This window comes from Monodelphis domestica, chromosome 8 (assembly GCF_027887165.1).
Source record: "Monodelphis domestica isolate mMonDom1 chromosome 8, mMonDom1.pri, whole genome shotgun sequence".
Classification (NCBI taxonomy): domain Eukaryota; kingdom Metazoa; phylum Chordata; class Mammalia; order Didelphimorphia; family Didelphidae; genus Monodelphis; species Monodelphis domestica.
Window position 1 is genome coordinate 241,043,789 of NC_077234.1, and position 25,298 is coordinate 241,069,086.

Consider the following 25,298-nt stretch of genomic DNA (forward strand, 5'->3'; position numbering starts at 1 on the left):
TCAAGGGAAATAATGGGAAAAATATCAAGGAAGGAGATTTAGCAGTATTTCAAAGAATATTATAAATCAGTAATTATCAAAACTATCTGGTACAGGTTAAGAAACTAAAAAATGGATTAATGAAACTAAATAGACATGCAGCAAACAGTTTTTTAATCAAAGGTCATGGTAACTTTGTGTTTGACAAAGGTAATGATCTGGAATAAGAATTCACTGTTTTGTAAAAATTTCTTGGGAAAACTGGACAGCAGTTTCATAGAAACTAGACATAGACCAATATCTTACACCATTTACCAAGATAAGAATCAAGAATTATATAAACTAATAAGAATAGAATAGACTAGAATCAGAATAAAACAGAACAGAATAGAAAATTAATATCTATCACATTGAAGGATAGGAGAAGAGAGCATTGTGAAATGTAACAGGGATAAATTGGAATGTATTAAGTTGGAAAGGCTTTGTACAAGGATATGGGATAATGGAAAGTAATCAATGACAGTATCTTGACAATATTTTTGGTCTTACTTAGAATCATCCTAAATGACATTTATATGTAGGATCATAGATCTAGAACTAAAAGGGAATTTAAGAGGTGCTAGTCCCATCCCTAGTTAGATAAGGCTAAGTTATAAGACTTACCCAAGGTTATACACACAATAGACCTCAGAGGTGAGCAGGGATTTTGCCTCCAGAGACATTATTCTTTCCACTGTATCCCACTACGTCAGTGTAACATTTAAAGATTTGCAAAGCACTTGAAATATACAAACTCAACCCCAAATAAATGTGCTTGATAATTCTGGAAATTCAAAATACCTCAATTTTTCACTCAGAGTTGTTCCATTAGACGCATCTTTGAGCATTCTCTCTGCCTCACCCCAAACATATAATCAACAACCATTCTTGAAAGGACTACTTCTATAATAACTTCCACATCTGTCCTACCCCATGGGATGCTGGAAAGAGAATCAGAGGACCTGAGATCAAATATCATCATCTCTGACACTACTTCTGTGACACTAGCAGTCACTCAACCTTTTAGGACCTCAGTTCCTTCATCTATAAAATAAGGCTATTGGACAAGATGGTGTCTGAAGTCCCTGCAACCTCTAGATCCCTCATCCCTATTCCATAATCACCCTAGTTTATGCCACCATCCAACTCCTCTAAAGATGACTGTCATAGCCTCCTACCTATTTTTTTCTTCCAATTTGTTCTTCCTCTCATACACCCACAATACTGTTAATTATCCTAATGCAAAATGCTGATGATCACTAACCACTATCCTCCCTGCTCTTCATAGCCTACCAAAGAGAGGATAAACTCCTCATCTCAGGCAGCAGAGGGCATGGAAGGCCCTCTCCAAGCTGGTTCCAAACTACCTGCCTAGCTGTATCTCCTACTCTGTCTCTCTTAGAAATGTAATATACTAGCCAAGCGACTCACTCTGTCCTGTGTGCCCATCTTCCTCTTTCCCATTTCCACATCTTTGTTTCCACTCTTCTCTGAACCTAGACTAGCCCTCCCCTTTTCCTATAGAAATGCCTTTCTTTCTTCAAGGCCCAATTCAAATCAGTCGACACCATGTTCTCTACAAAGTTTCTGTCACTGCATTATTCCCACTGGGGGAAAGTGAGGATTCCATCCTCAGATTTCTCATAGCACTTTTTCTGGACCTCTTCCTTATATGAGAATTGTGTATTTGTCTGTCTCTCCACTAAGTTGTAATGTCCTTGAGAGTAAGGCATTGGTCTTGTCTTTGGGTCTCAAATACCTAGTAAATGATTGGCCCTAAAGGATGTTAAACTGTGAAGGTAAAGCATTAATGCCCAACCTACTGAATGCTGATCACTTACTTTAAGACATAAAGAATATACAAGATATCTGCCTGGTCCTGAAGATTAGAGCATTCCTTCAGCTGCTCCACCAGTTTCTCACAGTCAAGATCTCCATGGGCATCCTTTGGCCAATGCACATCAGTTTCTGAAGTCTGTTAAAGCAAAGTAAATAAGTATATTAATTAAAGCTGAAAATACTGAAGTTAAACAAAAGAAAAACTTGAAAATTTGGTTACTGGACTGCCATTCTGTGCCTTGCTTTCTGTAGAACTAACATGCACAGAATGTAGAAAATGTAACCTGGGCTCACAGTTACAAGGTTCAAACTTATCTTCAAAGTCAAGCAAACAGACTGAAGGCTCTTTTTATGGAAGCATTTTGCCCACTAGAGTTCTACATTGACAAAAATCAGAGATCTTTTGTGTGCTGCTTATAATTTATACACTTAAACTTCCCTTTTCTGGCACTATATCATACACTATTTTGGCTCAGGTTAGAGAAATGTGATGGCTTTTATGCCCACAACATAAGATATTAGCCTGAAACATCACCTTATAAGACAAGGCCTTTATTTATTAGGCACTATTAGGTTTGAATCATTGTGTAAGTGTTATCTGTGTTACAACAAAGATTATATCCTAAATACTGCTGTCCAAATTGGAGTAAAAGGTTTTCTTATCAATAGTTTTCAGGCTTCTAATAATGCAGGATAGGAGACTTCTGGGTAAACATGGCAGCAATCTAGATGCAGGACTCTTCCTCTCCTTAGCACATACTAATATAGACTACCTCAAAAAACCAAAAAAGCCAAATTCATATGAACGAAGGGACTCTACAGGAGGGTGCAGCATTGAAGGTATGTGGGATTTGGGCATTTCCACACTATATAGGGGTAAAAAAGCTTCCACCAAAATGAGAGCTGATCTATCCTCCCCCACCACACCTATGGAGCCAGAGTCAGAGCCAGCACACACTAGAACCAGTGAGTGAGCAAGGGGCAGTTCTAGAGTGAGTAAGGGGCACCTCTAGGTCCTGGGCAACTGACTAATACCACCAAAGACCTATTGCTGAGAGCAGCCAGACTTGAAATCCCAGCAGGCTTAAGAGCGCAGACTGTGGGCACCTGCAGGGAGATAGCACAGAGGAGTAGAAACTGCAGAGTTTTGAGAGCTGGCCTCAGGCAAAATCCTTGCTCCTTAGCTCCATACCCAGAGAGCCTGCCTGCCTGCCTGAGATTTCTGACTGGAAAGTAAAGGAAAAACCACCATAGTGATGGCAAACAGTGCCCAGGAACAACTTCCCAACACTAAAAAAAACAAGAAGGGGTTGACCATGGATAATTTTTATGGAGGGAAAACAAAGGCTACAGAGGAAATAGAAGAGAAAATACAAATAAATGCACCAAAACCTTCCAAAATAAAATGGAAATTGGCTACAAGATCTTGAAGAATTTAAATTGGAGCTTATCAAAAAGATGGAAGACTTCTGGCAAGAAAAGTGGGAAATAGTTAAAAAAGAAAATAGTAGTTTAAAGGACAAGAACTCCCAACTGGAGAAACAGCTGGAAGCCACAAAAAGCAGGATAGACTGAACCAAAAAGGAAAATCAAAAGATTATAGCAGAAAACCAGGCCTTAAAGACACGAATTGGGCAATTGGAAGTCAATGATCTTGCAAAACAGCAAGAATTAATAAAGCAAAGTCAAAAGACTGACAAAATAGAAGAAAAAATAATCTCACTGACAAGATGATGGATTAGGAAAAGAGATCACGAAGAGACAATCTGAGAATCATTGGTTTACCTGAAAACCCAGAAATAAACAGAAATCTTGACATCAAACTACAAGAAATTATCCAAGAAAACTGCCCTGATGTTCTTGAACAGGGGGCAAAATAGATATTGAAAGAGTTCATAAAACACCCTTTACACTAAATCCTCAAAAGACAACTCCCAGGAATGTAATTGCCAAATTCAAGAGCTTTCAAGTTAAGGAGAATATTTTACAAGAAGCCAAAAAGAGACAATTCAGATATCAAGGAGCACCAATTAGGATTACATAAGATCTGGCAGCTTCTACACTAAAGGACCACAAGGCTTGGAATATGATATTCAAAAAGGCAAGAGAATTGAGTCTCCAACCTACCTATCAAAACTGACTATATACTTCCAGGGGAAAGTATGGGCATTCAACAAAATAGAAGATTTCTAAGAATTTATAAAGAAAAGACCAGAATTAAGTGGAAAGTTCGATATCCAAACACAAAGATCAAGAGAAACATGAAAAGGTAAATAAGAGAGAGAAAAGGGGGAAAATGGTTTTTTATTCAAACTTTCTTCTCTAAGGGATTCAATAAGATGAAATTGTGTATATAAATATATGGGGGAAATGTTATTTGTAACTCTTAAAAATTATATTCACTATTATAGTAATTGGAAGAATGATACACAGGAAGAGATTGGAGTAATAAGTGGTATAAGATGATATGCAAAAAAAAGGAGGGGGGAATCAAAGATGGCACCAAGAGATACTTGAATAAATAAGATAAATAGGATCATCTTTATCACACAGAGACATATGCAAAGGGGAAGGGAAGAATACTTTTATAAGAAGGAGAGGAAGAGAGTGCTAATAGGTAATACTTAAACCTTACTCTCAGTGAAATCAGTTCTGAGAGGGAAGAGCATCTAGATACATTGGGGTATTGACTTCTATCTTACCCTACAGGGAAAGTAAGAAGGGAAAACTAAGGGGGTAGGGGGACAGGGAGTACAAAAAGGGAGGGAAAGAGAGGAGGGAGGGAACTTAACAGACCCCCAAAAATGAGAAGAAGGTAACAAAAAAGGAGGGGCAGAAAGGGAAGTGTATTAAGGGTGGGGATTAGGTGGGGCTGATTAAAAGTAAACCACTAGTTTAAAAGGATATAGCAAAAGAAGAAAGGACAAAACTAGGAGAGGATATCAAAATGCTGGGGAATACACAAGTGGCAATCATAACTGTGAATGTGAATGGGATGAACTCACCCATAAAATGAAAAAAATTGCAGAGTGGATTAGAAACTAAAATCCTACCATATGTTGTCTACAAGAAACACACATGAGGTGGGTAGATACTCACAAAGTTAGAATTAAAGGTTGGAGCAAAACCTATTGGGCCTCACCTGAGAGAAAGAAGGTAGGAGTTGCAATCATGACATTTGACAAAGCCAAATTAAAAATAGATTGGATTAAAAGGGATAGGGAAGGTAACTACATTCTGAAAAAACGAGTATAGACAATGAGGAAATATCAATAATCAACATGTAGGTACCATATGGTATAGCATCCCCATTTCTAAAGGAGAAACTAGTAGAGTTAAAGTAGGAAATAGATAGTAAAACTATACTAGTGGGAGACCTGAACTTACCACCATCAAATTTAGATAAATCAAATAAAATATTAATAAGAAAGAGGTAAGAGATGTGAATGAAATCTTAGAAAAATTAGAGTTAATAAATATATGGAGAAAAATAAATAGGGACAAAAAGGAATACACCTTCTTTTCAGCAGCACATGGTACATTCACAAAGATTGACCATGTACTAGGGCATAAAAACATGGCAAACAAATGCAGAAAGGCAGAAATAATAAATGCAACCTTTTCAGAACATAATGCAATCAAAATAATAATCAGTAAGGGTACATAGAGGGCCAAATCAAAATTTAATTGGAAATTAAATAATATGATTCTACAGAATTGGTTAAAGAACAAATCATAGAAACAATTTCATTGAAGAAAATGACAATGATGAAACACCCTTTCAAAATCTATAGGATACAGTTAAAGCAATAAGTACTTAGGGGGAAATTTATATCCTTGACTTCATATATTAACAAATTAGGGAAGGCAGAGGTCAATGAATTGACATGCAAATTAAAAAAAAAACCTGAAAGCGAACAAATTAAAAATCTCCAGATGAAAACTAAATTAGAGATCCTAAAAATTAAGGGATAAATTAATAAAATCAAAAGCAAAAGAACTAATGAATTAATATATAAGACTAGAAGCTGGTATTTTGAAAAAAAAACAAACAAAATAGACAAAGTACTGGTCAATCTAATAAGAAAAAGGAAAGAAGACAACCAAATTAACAGTATCATAGACAAAAAGGGAGACCTCACCTCTAAAGAAGAGGAAATTAAGGCAATCACTAAAAAATATTTGCCCAATTATATGGCAACAAATATGGCAATCTAGGTGAATATTTACAAAAATATAAAGTGCCTAGATTAACAGAAGAAGAAATAGAATTCTTAAATAATCCCATATCAGAAAAAGAAATTGAACAAGCCATCAAAGAACTCCCTAAAAAAAATCCCCAGGGCCTCATGGATTCACAAGAGAATTCTATCAAACTCTCAAAGAACAACTAATTCCAACACTATACAAACTATTTGACATAATAAGCAAAGAGGGAGTTCTACCAAATTCCTTTCATGACACAAATATGGTACAGATTCCAAAGCCAGGCAGGTCAAAAACAGAAAAAGAAAACTATAGACCAATATCCTTAATGAATATAGATGCAAAAATCTTAAATAAAATACTAGCAAAAAGACTCCATCAAGTCATCACAAGGATTATTCATTATGATCAGGTGGGATTTATACCAGGAATGCAAGGATGGTTCAATATTAGGAAAACCATCCACATAATTGACCATATCAACAAGCAAACATGATTATCTCAACAGATGCAGAGAAAGCCTTTGACAAAATACAACTCATTCCTATTGAAAACACTAGAAAGTATAAGAATAGAAGTCTTTCCTAAAAATAATAAACAGTATTTATCTAAAACCATCAGCAAACATCATCTGCCATGGGGATAAACTAGAAGCCTTCCCAATGAGATCAGGAGTGAAATAAGGATGCCCATTATCACCTTTATTATTTAACATTATACTAGAAACACTAGCAGTAAGCAATTAGAGAAGAAAAAGAAATTGAAGGTATTAAAATAGGCAAGGAGGACACCAAGTTATCACTCTTTGCAGATGATATGATGGTCTACTTAAAGAATCCTAGAGAATCAACTAAAAAGCTAGTGGAAATAATCAACAACTTTAGCAAAGTTGCAGGATACATAATAAACCCACATAAGTCATCAGCTTTTCTATATATCTCTAACATACCTCAGCAGCAAGAATTAGAAAGAGAAATTCCATTTAAAATCACCTTAGACAATATAAAATACTTGGGAATCTATCTGCCAAGACAAACACAGGAACTATATGAATACAACTATAAGACACTTTCCACACAATTAAAACTAGATCTAAACACACCCATCAAACTACCAAAAAACTTTTTTTGAATTAGAAAAAAAACATAACAAAGTTCATTTGGAAGAACAAAGGATCAAGGATATCCAGGGAAATAATAAAAAAATGCAAAGGAAAGTGGCCTTGCAGTCCCAGATCTCAAACTATACTATAAAGCAATGGACATCAAAACAATATGGTACTGGCTAAGAGACAGAAGGGAGGATCAGTGGAATAGACTAGGGGTAAGTGATCTCAACAAGACAGTCTAAGATAAGCCCAAAGATCCCAACTTTTGGGACCAAAATCCAATATTTGATAAAAACTGCTGGAAAAATTGGAAGACAGTATGGGAGAGATTAGGCTTGGATCAACATCTCACACCCCACACTAAGATAAACTCAGAATTGTTGAATGATTTGAATATAAAGAAGGAAACTGTAAGTAAATTAGGTGAACACAGAATAGTATACGTGTCAGATCTTTCGGAAAGGAAAGATTTTAAAACCAAGCAAGACTTAGAAAAAATCACAAAATGCAAAATAAATAATTTTGATTACATCAAATTAAAAAGGTTTTGTAAAACAAAACCAATGCAACCAAAATTTAGAAGGGAAATAACAAATTGGGAAACAATCTTCATAACAAAAACCTCAGATAAAGGTCTAATTACTCAAATTTATAAAGAGCTAAATCAATTGTACAAAAAAATCAAGTCATTCTCCAATTGATAAATGGGCAAGGGACATGAATAGGTAATTTTCAGGTAAAGAAATCTAAACTATTAATAAGCACATGGAAAAGTGTTCTAAATATCTTATAAGCAGAGAAATACAAATCAAAACAACTCTGGGGTATCACCTCACACTTACCAGATTGGCTAACATGACAGCAAAGGAAAGTAATGAATGCTGGAGCGGATGTGGCAAAGTTGGGACATTAATGCATTGTTGGTGGAGTTGTGAACTGATCCAACCATTCTGGAGGGCAATTTGGAACTATGCCCAAAGGGTGATAAAAGACTGTCTGCCCTTTGATCCAACCATAGCCCTGCTGGGTTTGTACCCCAAAGAGATAATAAGGAAAAAGATTTGTATAAGAATATCCATAGCTGCGCTCTTTGTGGTGGCAAAAAATTGGAAAATGAGGGGATGTCCTTCAATTGGGGAATGGCTGAACACATTGTGGTATATGTTGGTGATGGAATACTATTATGCAAAAAGGAATAATAAAGTGGAGGAATTCCATGGAGACTGGAACAACCTCCAGGAAGTGATGCCAAGCGAAAGGAGCAGAACCAGGAAAACGTTGTACACAGAGACTGATACACTGTGGTACAATTGAATGTAATGGACTTCTCCATTAGTGGCAATGCAGTGATCCTGAACAATCCAGAGGGATCTACGAGAACAAACACTATCCACATTCAGAGGAAAAACTGTGGGAGTAGAAACACCAAAGAAAAACAACTGCTTGAATACATGGGTCGAGGGGATATGGCTGGGGTTGTAGACTCTAAATGAACATCTTAATATAAACACCAAGAACATGGAAATGGGTTCTGATCAAGGACACTTGTAATATACCCAGTGGAATAGTGCGCTGGCTACGGGAAGTGTGGGGCAAGGGGAGGGAGGAATAAAATATGATTCTTGTAACCAAGGAATAATGTTCTAAATTGACTAAATAAATTAAAAAAAAATATTGTAGGATAGGCTGACCAGATTAAAGGCTAAGAAATCATTATTCACATTTCTGTGCTCGTTCTGGAGGAAGATCTAGATTTAATGTAACCTCAGATACTTACTAGTTGTGTATCCCTGGGCAATTTAACCTGTCTCATTAACTTCATTTAACGTCTGTCTACCTCAGTTTTCTCAACTATAAAATTGGAAAAATAATAGCATCTACCCCATACGGCTGCTATAAGGATCAAATGGGACATATTTGCAAAGTGTTTAGTGCAATTCTTGGTACATAGTAATTATATTAAGCAATAAAATCCTTGCTTCCTTTCCCATCAAAGGTGCCAGAGTTCATCTATCAGCTCTTCATAGGATAAAGCAGTTGATATTTTGGGAATTACTGGCAAACATCTTCATATATTTTTCTCCCTAGAGTTCTCATATATTATTTTATTACTTAAAAAATTAGAGGTAGTAACATTTACTTATCTTATTTCACTAAAATGATTATCCCTAGCTAGCTGACACAGAAAAAAAAATGTAATTCCTCATTCTAGTTTGGCTTCCTCAGCAGTACTGGTGGATGGTTTCTAAAAAATAAATATGGTGTCAGGAACTTCCTAGTTAATGTGGAACAGTTTATTTTTTAATAAATATAAGGAAACAAATCATATACTTCCCATATGGAGAGAAGAGGAATAGTTCAGGGAGACAAAAATCTGAGGATTCAAGATAATATACATTTTTTAGTTAAAAAAAAAGAAGGGGGGGGGTCAACTAAGTGGCTCTGTGGTTTGAGAGCCAGGCCTGGAGAGGGAAGGTCCTGAGTTCAATTCTGGATTCGGTTATTTCCTAGTTATGTAACCCTCAGTAAGTTACTTGTCCCCCATTGCCTAGCCCTTACCACTCTTCAGGCTTGGAACTGTTACACAGTATTGATTCTGAGGTAGAAGGTAAGAGTTTGAAAAATAAGGAAAAAAAAGAAATAGTTCCCAGAAATGGAACAGGAATATGAGTGTTATTTGGGAGGTCTGAAATTCCAAACATATTACCTTTACTAGGAGAGGTTGTCGAGCATCAACAAGGTTCAGTGATTTCCGATGGGCACTTAGAACTTTAGTTGGCAAGGATATGGAAACACCTGGAAAGCAAAATCATTGAAATGAGGCTCCTTGAGGGAAAGTAATAACATATTTCCCCCCTAATCCTCAAGCAATCAGGTAATACAAGTACTGTGTCCAGGATGGGCTGATTCCAGAAAAGTCCATGACCTCATGCTCTGCGGGCTCTCTTGTAGTTGGATTTTAAAATGTGTTGTCACCCAAGGGGAACAAGGAAGTTTTACTGTCTAAAGCCAGTGAGAAATCCGAACAAGAGTTCCTCTATTTATGTTATTGTGCTCCAGCGTTGTGTGACTCCATCTAGGAGGCAGGGGACTATGCTCCCTCCATACCTCAGGAGACAAGCTTAACAAACTGCTCTCATTGGGGATGGCTGTCCTCTGATGACTAACGGGAGCTTCTTCACCTGGACTTGGCAGAGCTGTTCTACTGCTCTCTCACTGGGAAACTCAAAGCCAATTCCATACCATTATAAAGCTTCAGAGGAGAACATTTCTAGAAGACTAACCATTAGATCAAATGATGAATGAAAATCCTTTAGCTAATGACATCAGAAGGACCAGAACAATCAACATATCTTTTATCATCCTGTAAAGGATGCTGTCCTGTGGGTTGGCTTTGCAGGACTGCACTAGACTCTCAAGGTGTGCGTTCCCTCTCACACTGCTCCAAAGAAGGGACTCTCGACCGTAACTCTGCAGCCTCCTCCTTGACCAATATCTACATTTCAGGAGCAGCTAAGCCCAGATTTTTGAGATGGAGGTCCCAGCACCTCTTTAGTCCCTGGGTGCTACTCTGGATCCTTAATTGGTTTGTCGCCTGTTGTCTTTCTGCCATTGTACCACGGTGGTATCCAGAAGTGCACAGTATTGGCCTTCATGTTCTCTTTTACTTCCTTCCTTCTTTCCCTCATAAGGAAGCCCATTTTGTGGGGCTTGGCATTTTCTGGGGCTCATTCACAAGAATAATGTAAAGAAAATACATAAGAAGCAAAAACCCTGGGCCAAAGACAAAGGATACTTGAATGTATTCTGAGATAGAGCTCTGGGGAAGGTGACCCAGGCTGACAACTGACAGTAACATTATTTGCTAGGCAACTACAACTGAATAATACTAGTTGCCTGAATGATGCATTGTGAATAAAGTAATAGTGGCTTGTAATGGTTTTATTTTTCTTTTATATAATCATTATCCCCTTTTTTCACCCTCTCTGCCAAATACTGTCTACTACCTCTGCCAGGTTACTTGTTAATAGCAAGAAAGAAGGAATAGCACTTAGATTGGTAAATTATCTTCCATTTCAGGGAGCCATATTTTTGGTCTATCCTTTGGTCTTTTTTTTGACACAAACACAGAAAAAGAAAAGCTCTTGGTTCTAATCTTAGTGACTTTAATCTGAATGTAATTAAGTAATTACTTTTGCAAAACTTTTTCCCTTTCTAAAATTTTTTTATTTTCTTTTTCTTTTTAGTAAAATTTATTTCTAGGTATCTCTGCTCCTCTCTCCCCTGTCTGCATCACAAATGGCATTCATCTGGCAAATATAAACATATGTGTAGATTATGCCTTTTGCGTTTCCATTTTTCACTTCGTTCTGTGGAGGTGAGCATTCACAAGTTATTCTTCAAATTTTAAATCTGTAACTGCATATAATGTTTTCTTGGTTCTATTTGTTTCACATTTCATTATCTCATGTAGTTCTTTTCAAGACTTGGTAGTAGCCTATCACAATCATATACCACAATTTATTTAGCCATTCACCAACTGATGGAATCCACTTTGTAATATAGAGATTCTTTTCCTTTTTCCCTGATCTCCTAGGGAAACAGATTCAGCAACAGTATTGCTGAGTCCAAGGGTATACGCAGTTTTATAACTCTCTGGGCATAATTCCAAATTGCTCTCCAAAATTGCCAGATCAGTTCACATTTCCATCAACAGTGAGTTACTGTCCCCATTTTTTCATACCCCCTCCAACATTTGTCATTTTTCTCTTTTGCCATTTTAGTCAATCTGATGGATGTGAGGTGATACCTTAGTATGGTTTTGGTTTGTATTTCTCTAATCAGCAGTGATCTAGGGCATTTTTTCTATACTGAAGTCATATGTGGGCTTTGATTTCTTCCATCTGAAAACTGTTTGTACATATCCTTGGCCCACATCAGTTGGGGGATGGCTCTTATTCCTATAAATTTGACAGAGTTCTTACATATTTTAGACATGAGACTTCTATCTGAGAGACTGTCTATGAAAAAATTTCCTCCAATTTTCTGCTTTCTTTCTAATCTTGGCAATATTTGTTTTATTTGTACAAAAATTTTTCAATTTAGTGTACTCAAAATGATCTATTTTATATCTCACAATGCTCTCTATCTCTTGTTGACTCATAAATTCTTCTATCCACAAATCTGATAGGTAATATGTTCTATGTTCTTCTAATTTTCTTATGAAAAATTTCCTCCTGAATAATGTCATGGAGAAGGCACTATAAAATCTCTATCTGTGAATGGCACTACTCCAGCAAATGCTGAGCATTTTTAAATGGTGTAGACTGTTTCTGCTTTTTGAGGGTCTTCATAACTATGAATGGAAATTTTGTCCTCTAATTACTAGCTCCTGAACTACTACCCCTGCCATTCTTAAAATCCTGAATTACAAGAAAGTAATGTTCAGATTATGGCAGGGCAGGATGTGTAGAAGATGATTAGAACAGGTGAAAATCAAGCCTTAAATATTTTGTTTCAATGGTGATACAAAGCACTGTCGCAACTACTCAAATAACTAGTTGCTAAAGCAGAAATGTTCTGGAGAGGATAAGACCAGTCCATATTAAAGTTAGTGATGCATAAGGAAGGTGAGGATAATAGTTTGATTTCAGGAAAATGAAATTCAAGGAGTTCTAATACAAGGTGGAAAGGACCTTATTCTACAGTAGTATTTGGAACCTTTTAGTTTCACAGAAGTCAATGGCAATCTGGTAAAGACTATGGAATCTCTTTAGAACAATGTTTTTAAATGCATGAAATAAAATAAAATAAAGGAATCAAATTATATTGATAAAAACTATCAAAATACTTTACAAAATGAATGAAAAAATTCCAGGTAAAGAATCTTTGTCCTATAGTGAAAGTTGTCTTCAATTGTTACAATTTTTTTTTGAAAAGTGCAGTGGATTAGATGATCTCTCAGGTCCCTTCTACTAGGTCTAATCTATAATTTTATGAAGAAGAAAATGAGGAATGACTCATCCACTAAGAAGACTTTAAAAATAGATGTACAGAAGATGAAAATGAATTGAGAGAAACTGAGGATAGACACTGAAGAGAGAGGCAATCCTCTAAGAATGTTAGGCATGCTGAAAAACAAAAAGGGCCAAGACATATGATGAATGTGAATGCTAACAAAAGAGCCTTTTAAAATGGGAGTATGAAGAAGGTGAACATGAAAGAAGACTGGGGAGAAGGAAATGACAATAATGGATGATAGACACTAGGAAGAATTGGTCAATATTTGTTTTCATTTTTCTCTCCTAAGAAAAATGATCCTCAGGTTGGGCTTCACAGAGCAAAAGGCTAAATAAGAAACTGAAGTGCTGGATCAGTGAGGCTTTAAGAGAATATACAGGAACTCTCAAGAAGTTGAAATTGCCAAGCCAACAGGAACGGCAATTCAGGGAAATGAAAGGATGTGATTTACAAATGACGTGTCAGTGACGTGTGAGAAATGTTGGCGCTTGGGACAAGGGCTGCAGAACCAAAGAGTCACAAGAGCCCGAAGTGATTTTTTTGTGTGCAAATTCTTCCTACTCTAGGTTGCTCCATTTGCCTTTTCCTTCTGGCAGAATTCTAGCTGAATGATCAAAGGATACGTTTTTCTAAGCACTCAGGAAGAGATTAGATGATCACTATACCGAAGCCCGAGATCGTCAAGAGAAAGTCATCTCGGACCCTTCCTTTCTCTGTGATGCAAGCACTTAACCTCCGCTGCTCAGACCTCACTGCTCTTCAGACTGGGAACCAATACTAGTATTAAAGGGCTTAAAAAGAACAAGAGAGAGAGAGCCACACCCAGTGAATCGCATTTTCTTTTCTTGTCGGATTCCCAGACTGGCAGATCAACAGGACATACACGTCGGGTGTATGCGTTCCAACAAGTAGCTGGACCAACATTTCCTCACAGATCATCTTGGGAAGTGTGAGTCGGAGGACAACACCACGTAGGTGCCTGAGAAGCCAGACCCGAAGCCAGAGAATTGGGGAATCCGGTTAAACTGCGCGGGATCGGATCTCTTCGCCTGTCCCAGCCTCGCCACTCTGCAACGGCCTGGAAGAAGGCCTGGACCGCGGGCTTCGGAAAGTCTGGGGAAGAGACGACGCAAGAAGCACTATCTAGTGCCGGACTGTGACCCCTACGGAGGGCTAAAGAGGCGGGGCCCAGTGAGGCCGGCGAAACTTAGCGGCTCCGCATGAAACGCCGCCTGTGGATTGTTAACAGCAACTAGAGAACCAGGAGACCAGCCGGGGCACGGATCCGGAGCTTCTCCGGGTACTCAAGGCTTCAGGCTCGGTAGGACTTCCAGTGTGAGAGGACGGTCTTCGTGGGCACTGGCTGCCCTTGGTCGTGGCTAGCACCCGCGCACTAGGCCCACACTTTAGAGAGGACGCGGACCTCTGGGCCGTGGCCGGAAGGGGATGCCCAGGAAGGGAAGAAGCCTGGGAGCCATGACGCCCGAGGATGGGGGAAGGAACTGGGGAAGTGTACCCGGGAAACGGCCAGATTAGGAGGAAAGGGACAGACAGCTGCCTTCAAACCCAGGGGAACCCCGAGAACGTTGTTCGCTGCAGAGTGCAGGACTGGAAGCAAAGGGCCCGCGTGGCAGAGGGAAGGCCCGCCAAGGAGTCTTCTAGCAGAGGCAGGACGGATCCGGCTAAACAGCTTCTAAGGCTCTTTCCAGCTCAGGGATTCTGGGACGCTACATTCTGTGTTCTGTGTGTGGTTTATGCTATACGCGCTTCTCTTTAAAGGGGATGAAGGATTCCTGTTCTGCCCAAATTTATCTAATAAGCAGCTCTATTATAAGATGCTATGAAAAGGCCTCTACGCCCGGGCGTCGAGCTGCAGATCTCTTATTGTTTAATCCCCTCCCTCTCCTGTTATATGCTCGAATAATTTAAGGACACACCACTTCATTGGCATGTAGGCTGCCTCCATGCTACAGATCACAATACCTTCATGCCCTAGTACATGGCCTTTGTTAGTTAATATGGCAGAAAAAGAGATCATCACCCGGTGGCCAGTCACGTCCATGAGCCTCTGAGTGTCACTAGGAGAGGCATCAAATGATAGGGTAGTCTATTTAATAAAATGAACTATAAAGTGATTTAATTATAATTAATTATGCCTTTATAATGGATTCTCAGCATAATTAGTAGAATTTTAGATCTGGAAGAAATACTAAGAGATAGCCGAGTCCACTCCCATCATTTTATAGACAAGGAAACGGACATAAACAGGTAAAATGATCTGCTCATGGCCAGACAGGGGAAGAAATATAAACTTAAGTCTCTTGATTCCAAGCTAATGAGTCTTCTGCTAAAATCATTAGCTATAGTTCTATCATATGTAGTCAGAACAAATCAATATTATTTATAATATTTAATTAGAAATCTAAACATTAACGTATCTTGTGAGGATATGATATATTCAAGACTGAAAAGATACACACAACATAATATTTTAGTTAGATAAGAATGATGAGCCAATAGCATACAAGGAATTTCCAAACCCTTTTCCTTGGCCATTAGGGAAAGTATATCCCGAGTGGAATGAATGGCACTGAAAACATGGCGGTCTTCAGCAGTCTTAGAAAGCGTCGGGAGATAGCACTTAAGAGCTGTGCTTTGTAACAGGTGGCTGATGTACTGGTCAAGCTCATCTTGGCTTTCTGTAATCACATAATTATAAAGAAAATTCAATCAAAATGAGCTTCAAAATATTGTACATAACATATAGCAGATAAAGTCAAACTAGAAAAACTACCTGAACTAACATATAAGGGAATATTTGTATACTCCTATTCTTTGTTCCTTACTCTGGAAAAATAATTATGCTTTAAAGGAAAAAAAATTAAAACGTAGCCACAGTGCAATATCTAATGTCAGAACAGCTAAAAGTGATTTCAACAAAATAGCAGAAGTGGCTTTAGTAGATCTTTTACCTTAACTACCAATAACTAAATTTTATATCGATAGGAAAAAATAAGAGTCAATACACAATTTTGGGGTGGAAGTTTAGCGGGAGAGAGAACATACACTGCCTGTCCATTCTGCCTATTGCTACTAAAACTGCCCCGATTGAATTTCTGCTCCAAATGCTTACAATTGGGCTAGCTTCAGGCTATTTATCATCATAGATCTATACAATTGAGGAATACCTGCTCAGAATTCTAATACCCCAAGAACTGTCAGGGCCAAAATAAAGGGTGTAGTGTGTGAAGCGTTCTTGTTTTCATTACTGGGGAGCTGAGTCAAAGACTGGGCTGTTTCGTTGTTCTTAGACATTTCAAACCCTTCTGCTCACTGAAGTTTCGAGGATGAATATTTGAAAGGACAATTCTTCCTTGAGTTTGTGTTTTATGGATATCTTTATCAAAAAGCCACAATCCCACAAGCTTCACAAAACACACGAATTCTTTCAGGATGTACCTTCATTATAGATATCTTCTGAATATCCATCCAGATCGTATTCACTATCAGGACTGTAGCTTCCATCGCTGGTATCGTCAAATAGCTTCTCATCACCATCTGGGTCCAGGAAGGTCAAATCCGTATAGAATGACGTGGTAAGAAATTCTGAAAGATTCCCTAATTTTACTCTGTGAACAAGAAACAATGACAAGAAAATGTCTTCATATCCAGAAGGCACTTTTACCAGTATCATTAAGTTATACAATTGCGATCTATGTTGGCCCACATGACAATACTAGGAAACAGCCAAGAGAAAACAAAAACCTGCCCAAAGCAGCAAGCCAGAGTCCAAAGCAGAATGGACCTGAATGAATTAATCAATTCACTGAACCATGAGCAGAAGTAAAAGTTTAGTATTTATTATGTTCTTCCTAGAAGAGCAATATTTCATTAAGGCAAAAAAAAGATTTCTTTTGGAAAAAGCAGCAAGGTCCATTAGAACTAGAATCTCACTGTGGGCAGCAGTAAAATTTTTCCCAAGGAAGTTAACACCAGATCTCCAGTTGCTATAGACCTACTGCTTTATGGTGAAAAAAATATATTTCCGCTTAGACTCATTTTGTTCATCTGGGGGGAAAGGAGAAAAAATAGATGTAGGATTAAAAAATAAACTCCTCTTTCAAAAATTAGGTTATACTTCTAACAGCTATTGTTGACTGACTGAATTTAAGCATTGAATTCGAAGCAGGCTCACTAGTTTGACCTCAAAAGATAACCAGCAAGAGATTCTGGGGTAAGAAAAGATTTTTTATAAGCACCAAGACAGTTTTACTCCCAGACCTGGAGCAGCACATCACAAAATTCTTTCGCCTTTGCCACAAAGTAAAGACAATTGGAGGAGCTAGAGAAAAAGCTCAATTATTCGACAGTATGGAGAAGGCAAACACTGTCAAGACAGGAATTAGACGCTTTGTCTGCTACAGAACAAGTAACGGTTGAAGAAGTTGTTAGCTGGCTCTCGCACACCTGGCAAGAAATGTGTATATTCCCAGAATGGCTTTTAATTTTAAAATATTCAAGGCAGAAATAGAAGAATATTTTATACTCCAGATTAAAAAAATATAAACAGCTTTTAACTGTTAACCATTGTTGAGTGAGATATTTTCTCCAGAATAAGCATTTAATATACACCAATCACTAAATATTGTTTTATCGTGAAGAGTGTATCTATATCCCTTATAGTTTTACAATTCTGTCCTAAATTGTGCATTATACTTTTAAATAGGAAGCCATGCTCAATAATAAGTTATCTTTTCCGGTTTTAACAGAGTTCTGTTTTCATAGGAAAGTATTAACAGACTAAGAATATACACGATATTCCTATATGCACTGTTCGCCACAGCTAAGGAAATGTAACGGTTCGGGCATCAAAGTCTCAATCCAAGCATTAACTATGCCTCATTTTAAGTGATTCTACTGGCTAAATCCTCTAAACCTTCACAAAACACCCACATTCTAGGGAAAGGCCTGGGAGGAAATGGACGGCTGCTGGGGCACTAGCCTTGGAACCTCCAGCTTCGATGTAAGGAAGGCAAACATGGCGCACATCCCTGGCTCCATCTAAAGAGGAAGCAGCAGGCGAGCCCCGCAGCAGCAGCGAGACCCTCTGAAAACAGGTGAGGCTTTGGGCGATCTCTGCAGTTAGAAGCTGATGCGAAGATGGAAAGGACAGTCTAATGTCTTCACACTTGTCCATCTTCCACTGACGCCCGTGCTCCCCCTACGCTACATCACGAGTCACTCTTCCCTGTCAGGAATTAACGTGGCTCCTGCTGCCATTGTTATTGCTAGAGTCCGTGAATAGATAAAGGAAAAGGAAGCAAAGGGGAGGCAGCAGAGCAGGCTGGCCCTCGAGTTACCTGGCTCCTCCAAAATAGCCGTCCTCCAGTTTCCTGATTGTGGAGAGCACAGCCGGATCAATATCGGAGCCGTCATTGGCTAAGGGAGCAAAAGGTGGCAGGTTACTTTCCAAAGCACCGGAGTCCATCTGAACAGTTATCTTAAACTATCTTGAGTTAATTTTCTAGACTAGAGGAAATAAGTCTAATAAAAAGCCTTCCTGGACAGAACAGCCAGATGAGCCCAATAAGCAGGTAAGACACAAGGCTCTTATGGTGAACGTCCTTTTGAAAGGGTTTATCAACATCAGTTCATTTTTTAATGACAAAAGAAAAACGAGTTACTGAGCATTGTGTGAGTGATGGGGAAAGTGAGAGTGGGTCTTCCCGTCATTCTCCACCGGGAACACAGGTAAGCCAATTCAATCCGAAGCATCTCCACAATCATCTCATTGTCCAGGGCCAAGTAGAAGTGGTGCTGATCCGTAAACTGTGGACCAGAAAGCACATGATGGGCAAAGCTGAGTTTCATTTGTCTTTACAGTCACCACCTGAATCATTTTCTAAATGAAGACGCCTGCTCACAAATTGTTCCTCCCTCACGGCATTAAAATAAATGGCATTGTTGAGTCTATTTTTGATGTGAGCTCCAAAGGGAAAGGCACACTCCGAAGATTTATTTGGAGTATTTCAGAAAGGTGCTTAAGTTACTTTCCCAACAAGTCTATAAGAAGAAATTGATAACGAATGTCTGCTGCTTCCAGGGCTGCCGGGTCTAGGAATTATACTAAAGTGACAAAATTTTGCTTGATTTCTAGTGGATGTGGAATAATGTTTCACAAGTCAATAAAAGCAAAAAGACACGAGGTTAAGTGAACAGTCCTCTGAGGAAAATTACTGAGTGCTGAATTTAAAAAAATGTCTCAGGGATTCAAGACACTCAGATCTGCGCTTAGATAATAAGGACTACCTCGATTTATTTTTTCTTTTTTATCATCCTGGATGAAGAGATAAGTGGTCCTGTCCTTTCTCCAAAATATTTAATATTCCTTTTCAATGGACTATTTTTCTTCTTTAAAAAATAATTTAAATATCTATTTCTCTATTCAATAGTAATAAATAGTTAGAAATTATAGAATACTTTCCATAATTTGTCAGATTTCATGAAAATTATGTGAGCTGATCATACTACTTCTAAAATGAAGTTCTTTATGGGGAAAGGAGGACTATAATTTTAAGTTATAATTGTTTTGGAATGCAGGTCATCCTTGCAGTCTACTACATGAAGATTTTCATCTTTTATAGGATATTAAAGCCAAAGTTCTTGCAATTGGAGGCATATGCATTTAATGGGGTAAATTGAAATAATTTGCAAACAATACAGGAGATCACAGTAGAGACACGTGATGTCTCCCCACCCCACTATGAGAAAGAGAGAGAAAGAAAGACAGAGGCAGAGAACGTGCATTAGGCGTCTTTCCTTACCCAGCTTTCTCTATTTTAAATAAGTCTGCTACATAAAACAGACATATTACTGTACAGAGGAGAGCTTAACAATCAGTCAGGCTTTCATTGAGCTCCTATCTTCAAACAAAAGTAAATAAGCAGGTTTGTTGCTGGCTTGTTGTCCTCACCTGAGGGGTAAAAGCAAATATCTGATTCCTAATGACATAGAGTTTGGAGGTTCCAAGAACACCGATGTGTCTATATGGTCGTCCACTTAGTTTCAGGTTCTTATTCCTTCCTATTCACAAAAGACAGGGATCAAGGTTAGTGAAATGTGATTATGACTAATCGAAGTCATATTGGGGTAAAAACCCAGTTATAGGGTAAAGAAAACAAACTCTTGATTTCTGTAACTCTCAAAAATAAAAACTTCTTTGGAGACATATCGCACTTTCTATTAAAATTTATACACTTGAAAGGAAACGATAAAGGCTTATATATTATTATTTTTATTTCCAATAAAGTTTTAAATTGAACAGTTGGGATTGTAAACCAATGCTAATTTCTTTTAAAACTAGGGGAGCAGTGGCAGTCCACTCGCCTTTTCTCGTTTGATCAAAAGGTATTTTCTGATAATACTGATAAAAAATGAGAATTACCACCATTAGGAGATTCTGGTCAAGCCCTTCCTTAACTTCTCGAGACTTGCAGACAATTTTCTATAATTACGAACTGCAGAGCAGGTGGCCAGCGGAGCTGGTAGAAGGCATTTCTCCAGCAGGAGTTCCTTATATCAGTGAAACCACAGGGGCCCTGCTTGCCCCCATCTCTAGGCGATTAGTCCTAATTGTCAGTAGAGTTTACTGACTTGTTTGGCTCTCGGTCATGACGTGTATATCTAGGCAGTGATAAATACCCACCTGGAAACCAGATCAGCACTAGCCTGAGGGGAAGAACGCTGGGTATTTTCTCACACCCTTTTACTTCTATTTCTTTGTACTCACAGATACTGTGGAAACGGAAATCAAAATGATTGCATTTTTCACCCAGACATCGGAGGGCAACTTTATAAACCTACCAAGCTTGGCGTATATGTGACTAAGTATTCGAGCTGGCTGTACTCGTATTGGGTGGATGTCAGCAATGCTCTGCACACTGAATCCATGCTTTGTGAGCAGCTCCTTAATTTTATTTGATTCTGCCAAAACAGTGACTGGGAAAGAAGAGAGCACAAAATAAAGACGTGAGTGATTAGTTTTTCATTTCCATTAGTCACCTATCTTTCATTGCCTTTGTCAAAAATTGTCATCTCAACTCTTCTGTGTACAAGCAGCATACTTAGGACTCAAATTAAAGCATTTTCATTCAATCAATAATCATTTTAACAAACACCGTTCATGTGAATCACTGTATAAGAGATAAGAAAACAAATAAGGCATTAGGAAGACTATTCTGAAAGAGAAAGAGAAAAAAAACACCCAAGAAAAATAAGGAAAGTTAAAGCAAAAGTATGCTTCAATCTGCATTCAGACTGCACAAATAGATCTTTTCCCTTTTCTTTGACCTCTTTGGGGAAAAGACCTAGTAGTGGTATTGCTGGGTCGAAGGGAATGCACAATTTTATACCCTTTGGGTATAGTTTTAAATTGATCTCCAAAATGGTTGGATCAGTTCACAATTCTATCAACAGTGCATTGGTGTCTTTATTTTTCCTAGAGTTTTTTTTGTCTGTTTTCTTTCGTAACATGACTAATATAGAAATATGTCTTCTATGACTGCATATTTTTTTACCTATATCAAAATGCTTGCCTTATCAATGAGAGGGGATGGAAGGGAGGGAATTAGTAACTTAAATTTTTTTAGAATATAAAAAACCCAACAACTTGGTTTTACATGTAATTAGAAAAACTTTATTTTAAAAGAATGTAGTGCACATAAGGCCAGAAAGATAGCTAGGGGTCAATTTGGGAAGGGCCTGAACATCAGGATTAAATTTGTACTTAATCCTAAAAGCACAATGAAAAGCCATTGATGGTTGTTGAGCTAGAAGTCATGTGAACAGAGCTACACTTTAAAAAGACTAATTCATAGAGTCTTCCAGGTGCACAGCCAAGATGGTGGAGTAGAAGCAGGAAAGCTCGAAACCACTATGAGAATCCCCTCTAACTAATCTTAAAATTACGCCTCAAAAAGAATGCAAGAGTGAAAGAACCAATAAGGAGGTTGAGTGAGGCAGCTTTCAAGAAGAGAAAAACTTAAAAGGCAGGCAGAGAACATCTGGGGCAGTGGGGTGAGAGGGGAGCACAGACAGCATGAGGCTACTGCAAGGAGTAAGGAGCAAGCCAAGAGCAAGCGACCCCTCCACCCCATATCCACTGTGCCAAATTCTGAACCTGAGCCCAATGCAACATCGAGATCCTGAGACTCTACCTGGGCAGACAGAAGTTCAAGCCAACCCACGCCCCTTGAGGTTCCAAGCAAACCTGAAGTGGGGTCTGGAATTCCAGCCCAGGGCAGTTTGTTCTCAAGCAGCCTGATCTATGTGGGCCCAGAGCAAGGCCAGGGCCTGTGGCAAGGACATAGATTGCAGTTTGGAGTAGTTGGTGGATTCAAAACTGGGTCCCCTGAACCTCTCATTAAGGGCTCAAGGGCAGGGCAGACTGCTGTATGTATGACCTGATCAAGTCCAGAGTGAGACGAAAAGCTTTACTCCAACCTGAGGCTAGAATCTTAGTCTTAGCTGCGCCTAATCTGATCAAGTCCACAGTGAGACCAAAAGTCTACACTGAAGTTTGAGATGAGAATTTCAGCCATCAGGAGTCTCAAAGGTTAATTGAATCAGCTCTCATCATAACTGGCTCAGAGGGGGAACAACAACCATATTCATTAGGATGTAGAATAATATCTTACCCTATAGAAAAGTAGAAGGGGAATTAGATAAGGGAAGGGGGGTAATTGGAGGGAGGGGAAAGTGGGGAGGTGATGAAAAGCAAAACACTGGTGAGGAGGAACAGAGTAAAAAGAAAAAGAGCAGGATCAAAAGGGGAAAATAAGATGTAGGGCAATACACAGTTGTAATTATAACTGTGATTGTGAATGGGATGAATTCACTGATAAAATGGAAGTGGATAGCAGAGTGACTTAAAAATCAGACTCCTATTATATGTTGTTTACAAGAAATACATTTGAGGCAGGGTGACACATACAGAGTAAAAGTAAAAGGCTGGAACAGAATTTATTATGCATCATCTAAAATTAAAAAAAAGTAGGAGTAGCAATCATGATCTCAGACAAAACTAACGCAAAAATATATCTGATTAAAAGGAAATTACATCTTGCCAAAAGTTACTATAAACAATGAAGTAATATCAATTCTCAACATATATGCACCAAATGGTATAGCAACCGAATTTTTAAAGGAGAAATTAAAGGAGCTTTAGGAGGAAATATTTAGTAAAACTATACTAGTGGGGGGCCTCAGTCTTCCCCTATCAAATCTAGATAAATCAAACCCCCCCCAAAAAAGAAAGAAGTAAAGAAAGTGAATTAAATTTTAGAAAAATTAGAGTTAATAAGATATCTAGAGAAAACTGAATGGGGATAAAAAGGAATATACCCTCTTTTCAGCAGCACATGGTACATATAAAATGTGCTAGGGTAAAAAAAAAACTATCACCAAAACAGAAAAGTAGAATTAATAAATTCAACTTTTTTTGTATAATAATATAAAAATTATAATTGGAAAGGGTTCATGGAGAGTCTAATTAAAAATTAATTAAAAACTAAATAATTCTTCAAAACTGATGAATTAAAGAATAAATCATAGAAACAATTACTGATTTCATTTAAGAGAATGACAATGAGGAGACAACATATCAAAACTTATGGGATACAGCCAAAGCAGTACTTAGGGGAAAATATATATCCCTGAGTACCTATATCAGCAAAATAGAGAAAGAGGAGGTCAATGAATTGGGCATGCAACTTAAAAAAATTATGAAAGAACAAATTAAAAATTCCCAGATAAAAACTAAATTGGAACTCCTAAAATCAAAGGAGAAATTAATAAAACTGAAAGCACTATTGAACTAATAAATAAGACTAGGAATTAGTTGTTTGAAAAAACAAATAAAATGGATAAAGTATTGGTTAATCTAATTTTAAAAAGAAAGAGAATCAAATTATCAGGATCAAAAAAGAAAAGGGGGATTATTCCTCTAATGAAGAGGAAATTAAGACAATTATTAGAAGCTATTTTGCTCAATTATGTGACAATAAATATGACAATCTAGGTGAAATGAATGAATATTTACAAAAATATAAATTGCCTAGATAAACAAAAGAGGAAATAGAATACTTAATCCCATCTCAGAAAAAGGAACTGAAAAAGCAATCAATAAACCCCCCAGGAAAAAATCCCCAGGGCCAGATGGATTTACAAGTGAATTCTATCAAACATTTAAAGAACAACTAATCCCAATACTATACACACTATTTGACAAAATAAACAAAGGAGTCTTACTAAATTCTTTTTATGACACAAATATGGTACTGATACCTAAGCCAGGTAGATAAAAAACAGAAAGAGAACTACAGACCAATCTCCTTAATGAACATAGATATAAAAATTAAATTAAATTAAAATTAAAATAAATATTAGCAAAGAGTCTACAGCAAGTTATCATAATGATTATTCACTATAACCAGGTGGAATTTATACCAGGAATGCAAGGTTGGTTTCATATTAGGAAAACCATCTGCATAATTGATCATTATCAATAATCAAACTAGCAGAAGTCACATGACTATATCAATAGATGCAAAAAAAGCCTTTGACAACACCCATTCCTATTGAAAACACTAGAAAGTATAAGAATAAAAGGGCCTTTAGGATAAAGAAATCAAAACTATCAACAAGCAAATGAAAATTCTAAATTCCCTCTGATTAGAGAAATGAAAATCAAAACAATTCTGAGGTACCACCTAGCAGAGTGGCCAATATAATTATAAAGAAAAATAATTAATGTTGGAGGGGATGTGGCAAAATTGGGACACTAATGTATTTTTGGTGGAGTTGTGAATTGATCTAACAATTCTGGATGGCAATTTGGAATTATGCCCAAAGGGCTTTAAAAGAGTACATGCCCTTTGATCTAGCCATACTACTACTAGGTTTGTATCCCAAAGAGTAAAAAAAAAAATTGTTACTGTGAAAAGAAATTAAAAAATAAAAAAATATTAAAAAAAGAAGACTTAGTTCATAGATTGTGTACAGGTGTTAGACCAGCAGAAGAAATTAAGGGGCAGGAAACCAATATAAA

At 37.6% G+C, this 25,298-nt stretch overlaps 1 protein-coding gene across 5 annotated transcripts in view; it reads right to left on the reverse strand.

Annotated features, from left to right (window-relative positions):
* Positions 1-25,298, reverse strand: part of PHKA2 (phosphorylase kinase regulatory subunit alpha 2) — a 99,472-nt gene that overhangs the window by 25,401 nt on the left and 48,773 nt on the right. For 3 of the 5 annotated variants that reach the window (XM_001364096.4, XM_007500820.3, XM_007500819.3), the window contains exons 14-21: positions 21,056-21,190; positions 20,166-20,275; positions 18,877-19,021; positions 18,553-18,631; positions 16,652-16,821; positions 15,718-15,891; positions 9,879-9,967; positions 1,860-1,993 (exon numbers count right to left, since the gene is read on the reverse strand). In XM_001364096.4, coding sequence (XP_001364133.1) covers positions 1,860-1,993; positions 9,879-9,967; positions 15,718-15,891; positions 16,652-16,821; positions 18,553-18,631; positions 18,877-19,021; positions 20,166-20,275; positions 21,056-21,190 — 1,036 coding nt within the window. The remainder of the gene's footprint in view (positions 1-1,859; positions 1,994-9,878; positions 9,968-15,717; positions 15,892-16,651; positions 16,822-18,552; positions 18,632-18,876; positions 19,022-20,165; positions 20,276-21,055; positions 21,191-25,298) is intronic. The other 2 variants (XM_056808692.1, XM_007500818.3) reach the window with 1 other exon arrangement.